Source organism: Electrophorus electricus, chromosome 1, assembly GCF_041902795.1.
Source record: "Electrophorus electricus isolate QZ-2024a chromosome 1, ASM4190279v1, whole genome shotgun sequence".
NCBI lineage: Eukaryota > Metazoa > Chordata > Actinopteri > Gymnotiformes > Gymnotidae > Electrophorus > Electrophorus electricus.
In genome coordinates, this window is record NC_137497.1 from 17,581,221 (window position 1) to 17,591,973 (window position 10,753).

Consider the following 10,753-nt stretch of genomic DNA (forward strand, 5'->3'; position numbering starts at 1 on the left):
CACATTAGAACACAGGTCCTATCTCACAGATCACATTAGAACACAGGTCCTATCTCACAGATCACATTAGAACACAGATCACAGATCACATTAGAACACAGGTCCTATTTCACAGATCACATTAGAACACAGTTCCTATCTCACAGATCACATTAGAACACAGGTCCTATCTTACAGATCACATTAGAACACAGGTCGTATCTCACAGATCACATTAGAACACAGGTCCTATCTCACAGATCACATTAGAACACTGGTCCTACCTCACAGATCACATTAGAACACAGGTCCTATCTCACAGATCACATTAGAACACAGGTTCTACCTCACAGATCACATTAGAACACAGGTCCTATCTCACAGATCACATTAGAACACTTGTCCTATCTCACAGATCACATTAGAACACAGATCACAGATCACATTAGAACACAGGTCCTACCTCACAGATCACATTAGAACACAGGTCCTATCTCACAGATCACATTAGAACACAGGTTCTACCTCACAGATCACATTAGAACACAGGTCCTATCTCACAGATCACATTAGAACACTGGTCCTATCTCACAGATCACATTAGAACACAGGTCCTACCTCACAGATCACATTAGAACACAGGTCCTACCTCACAGATCACATTAGAACACAGGTCCTATCTCACAGATCACATTAGAACACAGGTCCTATCTCACAGATCACATTAGAACACAGATCACAGATCACATTAGAACACAGGTCCTATCTCACAGATCACATTAGAACACAGGTCCTATCTCACAGATCACATTAGAACACAGATCACAGATCACATTAGAACACAGGTCCTATTTCACAGATCACATTAGAACACAGTTCCTATCTCACAGATCACATTAGAACACAGGTCCTATCTCACAGATCACATTAGAACACAGGTCCTATCTCACAGATCACATTAGAACACAGGTCCTACCTCACAGATCACATTAGAACACAGGTCCTATCTCACAGATCACATTAGAACACAGGTCCTACCTCACAGATCACATTGGAACACAGGTCCTATCTCACAGATCACATTAGAACACTGGTCCTATCTCACAGATCACATTAGAACACAGGTCCTACCTCACAGATCACATTGGAACACAGGTCCTATCTCACAGATCACATTAGAACACTGGTCCTATCTCACAGATCACATTAGAACACAGGTCCTACCTCACAGATCACATTGGAACACAGGTCCTACCTCACAGATCACATTAGAACACAGGTCCTATCTCACAGATCACATTAGAACACAGGTCCTATCTCACAGATCACATTAGAACACAGATCACAGATCACATTAGAACACAGGTCCTATTTCACAGATCACATTAGAGCACAGTTCCTATCTCACAGATCACATTAGAACACAGGTCCTATCTCACAGATCACATTAGAACACAGGTCCTACCTCACAGATCACATTAGAACACAGGTCCTACCTCACAGATCACATTAGAACACAGGTTCTACCTCACAGATCACATTAGAACACAGGTCCTATCTCACAGATCACATTAGAACACAGGTCCTATCTCACAGATCACATTAGAACACAGATCACAGATCACATTAGAACACAGGTCCTACCTCACAGATCACATTAGAACACAGGTCCTATCTCACAGATCACATTAGAACACAGGTTCTACCTCACAGATCACATTAGAACACAGGTCCTATCTCACAGATCACATTAGAACACTGGTCCTATCTCACAGATCACATTAGAACACAGGTCCTACCTCACAGATCACATTAGAACACAGGTCCTACCTCACAGATCACATTAGAACACAGGTCCTATTTCACAGATCACATTAGAACACAGGTCCTATCTCACAGATCACATTAGAACACAGATCACAGATCACATTAGAACACAGGTCCTATTTCACAGATCACATTAGAGCACAGTTCCTATCTCACAGATCACATTAGAACACAGGTCCTATCTCACAGATCACATTAGAACACAGGTCGTATCTCACAGATCACATTAGTACACAGGTCCTATCTCACAGATCACATTAGAACACAGGTCCTACCTCACAGATTACATTAGACCACAGGTCCTACCTCACAGATCACATTAGAACACAGGTCCTATCTCACAGATCACATTAGAACACAGGTCCTACCTCACAGATTACATTAGAACACAGGTCCTACCTCACAGATCACATTAGAACACAGGTCCTATCTCACAGATCACATTAGAACAGAGGTTCTACCTCACAGATCACTTTGGAACACAGGTCCTATCTCACAGATCACATTAGAACACTGGTCCTATCTCACAGATCACATTAGAACACAGGTTCTACCTCACAGATCACATTGGAACACAGGTCCTATCTCACAGATCACATTAGAACACTGGTCCTATCTCACAGATCACATTAGAACACAGGTCCTACCTCACAGATCACATTAGAACACAGGTCCTACCTCACAGATTACATTAGAACACAGGTCCTACCTCACAGATCACATTAGAACACAGGTCCTATCTCACAGATCACATTAGTACACAGGTCCTATCTCACAGATCACATTAGTACACAGGTCCTACCTCACAGATCACATTAGAACACAGGTTCTACCTCACAGATCACATTAGAACACAGGTCCTACCTCACAGATCACATTGGAACACAGTTCCTATCTCACAGATCACATTAGAACACTGGTCCTATCTCACAGATCACATTAGAACACAGGTCCTACCTCACAGATTACATTAGAACACAGGTCCTACCTCACAGATCACATTAGAACACAGGTCCTATCTCACAGATCACATTAGAACACTTGTCCTATCTCACAGATCACATTAGAACACAGGTCCTACCTCACAGATCACATTAGAACACAGGTCCTATCTCACAGATCACATTAGAACACAGGTCCTATCTCACAGATCACATTAGAACACAGATCACAGATCACATTGGAACACAGGTCCTACCTCACAGATCACATTAGAACACAGGTCCTATCTCACAGATCACATTAGAACACAGGTTCTACCTCACAGATCACATTAGAACACAGGTCCTATCTCACAGATCACATTAGAACACAGATCACATTAGAACACAGGTCCTATTTCACAGATCACATTAGAACACAGTTCCTATCTCACAGATCACATTAGAACACAGGTCCTATCTCACAGATCACATTAGAACACAGGTCGTATCTCACAGATCACATTAGTACACAGGTCCTATCTCACAGATCACATTAGTACACAGGTCCTATCTCACAGATCAGATTAGAACACAGGTCCTATCTCACAGATCACATTAGAACACAGGTCCTATCTCACAGATCAAATTAGAACACAGGTCCTACCTCACAGATCACATTAGAACACAGGTTCTATCTCACAGATCACATTAGAACACAGGTCCTACCTCACAGATCACATTGGAACACAGGTCCTATCTCACAGATCACATTAGAACACTGGTCCTATCTCACAGATCACATTAGAACACAGGTCCTTCCTCACAGATCACATTGGAACACAGGTCCTATCTCACAGATCACATTAGAACACTGGTCCTATCTCACAGATCACATTAGAACACAGGTCCTACCTCACAGATCACATTAGAACACAGGTCCTACCTCACAGATCACATTAGAACACAGGTCCTATCTCACAGATCACATTAGAACACTGGTCCTATCTCACAGATCACATTAAAACACAGGTCCTACCTCACAGATCACATTAGAACACAGGTCCTACCTCACAGATCACATTAGAACACAGGTCCTATCTCACAGATCACATTAGAACACAGGTCCTATCTCACAGATCACATTAGAACACAGGTCCTACCTCACAGATTACATTAGAACACAGGTCTTACCTCACAGATCACATTAGAACACAGGTCCTATCTCACAGATCACATTAGAACACAGGTTCTACCTCCCAGCTCACATTAGAACACAGGTCCTATCTCACAGATCACATTAGAACACAGGTCCTATCTCACAGATCACATTAGAACACAGATCACAGATCACATTAGAACACAGGTCCTACCTCACAGATCACATTAGAACACAGGTCCTATCTCACAGATCACATTAGAACACAGGTTCTACCTCACAGATCACATTAGAACACAGGTCCTACCTCACAGATCACATTAGAACACAGGTCCTATCTCACAGATCACATTAGAACACAGGTTCTACCTCACAGATCACATTAGAACACAGGTCCTATCTCACAGATCACATTAGAACACAGGTCCTATCTCACAGATCACATTAGAACACAGATCACAGATCACATTAGAACACAGGTCCTACCTCACAGATCACATTAGAACACAGGTCCTATCTCACCGATCACATTAGAACACAGGTTCTACCTCACAGATCACATTAGAACACAGGCCCTATCTCACAGATCACATTAGAACACAGGTCCTATCTCACAGATCACATTAGAACACAGATCGCAGATCACATTAGAACACAGGTCCTATTTCACAGATCACATTAGAACACAGGTCCTATCTCACAGATCACATTAGAACACAGATCACAGATCACATTAGAACACAGGTCCTATTTCACAGATCACATTAGAACACAGTTCCTATCTCACAGATCACATTAGAACACAGGTCCTATCTCACAGATCACATTAGAACACAGGTCGTATCTCACAGATCACATTAGTACACAGGTCCTATCTCACAGATCAGATTAGAACACAGGTCCTATCTCACAGATCACATTAGAACACAGGTCCTATCTCACAGATCACATTAGAACACAGGTCCTACCTCACAGATCACATTAGAACACAGGTTCTATCTCACAGATCACATTAGAACACAGGTCCTACCTCACAGATCACATTGGAACACAGGTCCTATCTCACAGATCACATTAGAACACTGGTCCTATCTCACAGATCACATTAGAACACAGGTCCTACCTCACAGATCACATTGGAACACAGGTCCTATCTCACAGATCACATTAGAACACTGGTCCTATCTCACAGATCACATTAGAACACAGGTCCTACCTCACAGATCACATTAGAACACAGGTCCTACCTCACAGATTACATTAGAACACAGGTCCTACCTCACAGATCACATTAGAACACAGGTCCTATCTCACAGATCACATTAGAACACTGGTCCTATCTCACAGATCACATTAGAACACAGGTCCTACCTCACAGATCACATTAGAACACAGGTGCTACCTCACAGATTACATTAGAACACAGGTCCTACCTCACAGATCACATTAGAACACAGGTCCTATCTCACAGATCACATTAGAACACAGGTCCTACCTCACAGATTACATTAGAACACAGGTCTTACCTCACAGATCACATTAGAACACAGGTCCTATCTCACAGATCACATTAGAACACAGGTTCTACCTCACAGATCACATTAGAACACAGGTCCTATCTCACAGATCACATTAGAACACAGGTCCTATCTCACAGATCACATTAGAACACAGATCACAGATCACATTAGAACACAGGTCCTACCTCACAGATCACATTAGAACACAGGTTCTACCTCACAGATCACATTAGAACACAGGTCCTACCTCACAGATCACATTAGAACACAGGTCCTACCTCACAGATCACATTAGAACACAGGTCCTATCTCACAGATCACATTAGAACACAGGTCCTATCTCACAGATCACATTAGAACACAGGTCCTATCTCACAGATCACATTAGAACACAGATCACAGATCACATTAGAACACAGGTCCTACCTCACAGATCACATTAGAACACAGGTCCTATCTCACCGATTACATTAGAACACAGGTTCTACCTCACAGATCACATTAGAACACAGGTCCTATCTCACAGATCACATTAGAACACAGATCACAGATCACATTAGAACACAGGTCCTATTTCACAGATCACATTAGAACACAGTTCCTATCTCACAGATCACATTAGAACACAGGTCCTATCTCACAGATCACATTAGAACACAGGTCGTATCTCACAGATCACATTAGTACACAGGTCCTATCTCACAGATCAGATTAGAACACAGGTCCTATCTCACAGATCACATTAGAACACAGGTCCTATCTCACAGATCACATTAGAACACAGGTCCTACCTCACAGATCACATTAGAACACAGGTTCTATCTCACAGATCACATTAGAACACAGGTCCTACCTCACAGATCACATTGGAACACAGGTCCTATCTCACAGATCACATTAGAACACTGGTCCTATCTCACAGATCACATTAGAACACAGGTCCTACCTCACAGATCACATTGGAACACAGGTCCTATCTCACAGATCACATTAGAACACAGGTTCTACCTCACAGATCACATTAGAACCCAGGTCCTATCTCACAGATCACATTAGAACACAGGTCCTATCTCACAGATCACATTAGAACACAGATCACAGATCACATTAGAACACAGGTCCTACCTCACAGATCACATTAGAACACAGGTCCTATCTCACCGATTACATTAGAACACAGGTTCTACCTCACAGATCACATTAGAACACAGGTCCTATCTCACAGATCACATTAGAACACAGATCACAGATCACATTAGAACACAGGTCCTATTTCACAGATCACATTAGAACACAGTTCCTATCTCACAGATCACATTAGAACACAGGTCCTATCTCACAGATCACATTAGAACACAGGTCGTATCTCACAGATCACATTAGTACACAGGTCCTATCTCACAGATCAGATTAGAACACAGGTCCTATCTCACAGATCACATTAGAACACAGGTCCTATCTCACAGATCACATTAGAACACAGGTCCTACCTCACAGATCACATTAGAACACAGGTTCTATCTCACAGATCACATTAGAACACAGGTCCTACCTCACAGATCACATTGGAACACAGGTCCTATCTCACAGATCACATTAGAACACTGGTCCTATCTCACAGATCACATTAGAACACAGGTCCTACCTCACAGATCACATTGGAACACAGGTCCTATCTCACAGATCACATTAGAACACTGGTCCTATCTCACAGATCACATTAGAACACAGGTCCTACCTCACAGATCACATTAGAACACAGGTCCTACCTCACAGATTACATTAGAACACAGGTCCTACCTCACAGATCACATTAGAACACAGGTCCTATCTCACAGATCACATTAGAACACTGGTCCTATCTCACAGATCACATTAGAACACAGGTCCTACCTCACAGATCACATTAGAACACAGGTGCTACCTCACAGATCACATTAGAACACAGGTCCTACCTCACAGATCACATTAGAACACAGGTGCTACCTCACAGATTACATTAGAACACAGGTCCTACCTCACAGATCACATTAGAACACAGGTTCTACCTCACAGATCACATTAGAACACAGGTCCTATCTCACAGATCACATTAGAACACAGATCACAGATCACATTAGAACACAGGTCCTACCTCACAGATCACATTAGAACACAGGTTCTACCTCACAGATCACATTAGAACACAGGTCCTACCTCACAGATCACATTAGAACACAGGTCCTACCTCACAGATCACATTAGAACACAGGTCCTATCTCACAGATCACATTAGAACACAGGTTCTACCTCACAGATCACATTAGAACCCAGGTCCTATCTCACAGATCACATTAGAACACAGGTCCTATCTCACAGATCACATTAGAACACAGATCACAGATCACATTAGAACACAGGTCCTACCTCACAGATCACATTAGAACACAGGTCCTATCTCACCGATTACATTAGAACACAGGTTCTACCTCACAGATCACATTAGAACACAGGTCCTATCTCACAGATCACATTAGAACACAGGTCCTATCTCACAGATCACATTAGAACACAGATCGCAGATCACATTAGAACACAGGTCCTATTTCACAGATCACATTAGAACACAGTTCCTATCTCACAGATCACATTAGAACACAGGTCCTATCTCACAGATCACATCAGAACACAGGTCCTGTCTCACAGATCACATTAGAACACAGGTCCTATCTCACAGATCACATTAGAACACAGGTCCTATCTCACAGATCACATTAGAACACAGGTCCTATCTCACAGATCACAGGTTGTCCCCCCCCCCCCCCTTGTCCAGTCTGGGTTGTAGATCTCCTCAGTCAGGTGATGGTTACCAGTGTGTGTGGTGGAACCTCAACTGGTTTTAAACTACTGACCATTTGGTATTATTGATGACCAATAAATATTATCAATAAAATAATGTATAATACAATGTCTGTTAATCTTGAAATCTAAGGCTGTCAGTCCTTGAATTGACTAAGATTTACCACTGGAAGTTTCATGCCCAATCTAGCAGGAATAAACAATCTATTTATAACAATCTGTTTATCTCTTTTCCTGTAACTCCTGTAATGAGTCTTTTATGAATGAATCTGAATCTAAAAGAGATTAGCATGTGTTCTGTTGTCTTCCTCTTTTATCAGAACTGGCCCCTGCTTGCCACAGAAAGCTCAAATCCAAACTGAGGGACAGATGTCAGAAGATTCATGAAGGAATCTCACAGCAGGGAACCACAGCACTTCTGAATGAGATCTACACAGAGCTCTACATCACAGAGGGAGGGAGTGGAGAGGTCAATAATGAGCATGAGGTGAGACAGATTGAGGCAGCATCCAGGAGAACAGCAACACAGGAGACACCCATCAAATGCAGTGACATCTTTAGACCCTTACCAGGACAAGACAAAGCCATCAGAACTGTGCTGACTAAAGGAGTGGCTGGAATTGGCAAAACAGTCTCTGTGCAGAAGTTCATACTAGACTGGTCTGAAGGAAACATAATTCAGGATGTTCTCTTAATATTCCCACTTCCTTTTAGGGAGCTGAATTTGATGAAGGAGAAAAAGTTCAGTCTGGTGGAGCTTCTTCATCGCTTTTTCCCAGAAATATGTGAATTAAAACCTAAACATTATACAAACAACAAAATTCTGTTCATCTTTGATGGTCTGGATGAGTGTAGACTTCCTCTAGATTTCCAGAACAATGAGAGATTGTGGGATGTAACAGAGTCATCCTCAGTGGATGTGCTGCTGACAAACCTCATCAAGGGGAATCTGCTTCCCTCTGCTCTCCTCTGGATAACCTCTCGACCAGCAGCAGCCAATCAGATCCCTCCTGAGTGTGTTGACCAGGTAACAGAGGTAAGAGGGTTCAGTGAACCACAGAAAGAGGAGTATTTCAGGAAGAGAATCAGTGATCAGAGCCTGGCCAATAGAATCATCACACACATGAAGTCGTCAAAAAGCCTCTACATCATGTGCCACATTCCAGTCTTCTGTTGGATTGCAGCCACTGTTTTAGAGAGAATGTTGGGTGAAGCAGAGAGTGGTGAGATCCCCAAGACTCTGACTCAGATGTTCACACACTTCCTGATCTTTCAACTCAAACACAAAGACCAAAAGTATGGACGAAGTATGAAAGGACAAAAAAGGACTCACCCACATCACATGAGAAAAAATGTTTTGGCACTGGGAAAACTGGCTTTCCAACAGCTAGAAAAAGGCAACCTGATCTTCTATGAGGAAGACCTGAGAAACTGTGGCATTGGTGTCAGAGAAATATCAGTGTATTCAGGAAGGTGCACTCAGATCTTCAGAGAGGAGTTTGAGCTACAGCTGGGGAAGGTGTTTAGCTTTGTACATCTGAGTGTTCAGGAGTTTCTGGCTGCTGTATATGTGTTTATTTCCTTAATCTCCACCAACACCAATGTGCTGCAACAGCAACACCCTGAAATGGTCAAAACCCCAATGTCTGTCTTCCTCAACAGTGCAGTGGACAAGGCCTTACAGAGTCCAAATGGACACCTGGACCTTTTCCTTCGCTTCCTTCTGGGTCTCTCACTGGAGTCCAGTCAGACTCTCTTACGAGACCTACTGACACAGACAGGAAGCAGCTCTCACAGCAAAGAGGAAACAGTCAAGTACATCAAGAAGAAGATCAGTGACAGTCCCTCTACAGAGAAATCCATCAATCTGTTCCACTGTCTGAATGAACTGAATGATCATTCTTTAGTGCAGGAAGTCCAAACATACCTGGGCAGAGGAAGTAACAGTGGTCCCCATGGAGCCAGACTGTCTCCTGCTCAGTGGTCAGCTCTGGTGTTTGTGTTGCTGAACTCAGAAGAGGAGCTGGATGAGTTTGACCTGAGGAAATATGACCCATCAGAGGAATGTCTGCTGAGACTGCTGCCAGTGGTCAAAGCATCCAGAAAAGCCATGTGAGTATTTTCATTTAGAGATGAACAGTGGGAGTAGCAGGCAGTGGATGTGCTTTACTCAGAAGGTCTTCTGTGAAAAATGAAAAGGAGAGAGAGAGAGAGAGAGAGAGAGAGAGAGAGAGAGAGAGAGAGAGAGAGAGAGAACATTAGAGAGAGAGCAGGATAGAGAGATCCCATCACCAGGTGCTTAAGTTAAACCATAAAGTTGTGGAACATTGGAATGTAGTAACACTGTCCAGTGATTCATTAGTCTAAATGTATTAATGATGGTTAAATGATATTTGATGTCATGGGTAGTTGTGTGTCTGTGTGTTGAGAATGGTCCTACATTTACAACAGTGGCCAACAGTGTTTATAGTTCACACTCTTAGTGAAACAGACAGAAAATGTGCTGCAGT

At 42.7% G+C, this 10,753-nt stretch overlaps 1 protein-coding gene across 1 annotated transcript in view; it reads left to right on the forward strand.

Moving 5' to 3' along the window:
• LOC145659449 (NLR family CARD domain-containing protein 3-like) overlaps window positions 1–10,359 on the forward strand; it is a 12,049-nt gene extending 1,690 nt beyond the window's left edge. The window contains exon 2 of the mRNA XM_081722144.1: window positions 8,564–10,359. Coding sequence (XP_081578270.1) covers window positions 8,564–10,359 — 1,796 coding nt within the window. The remainder of the gene's footprint in view (window positions 1–8,563) is intronic.
• The last annotated feature ends 394 nt before the right edge of the window (window positions 10,360–10,753 follow it).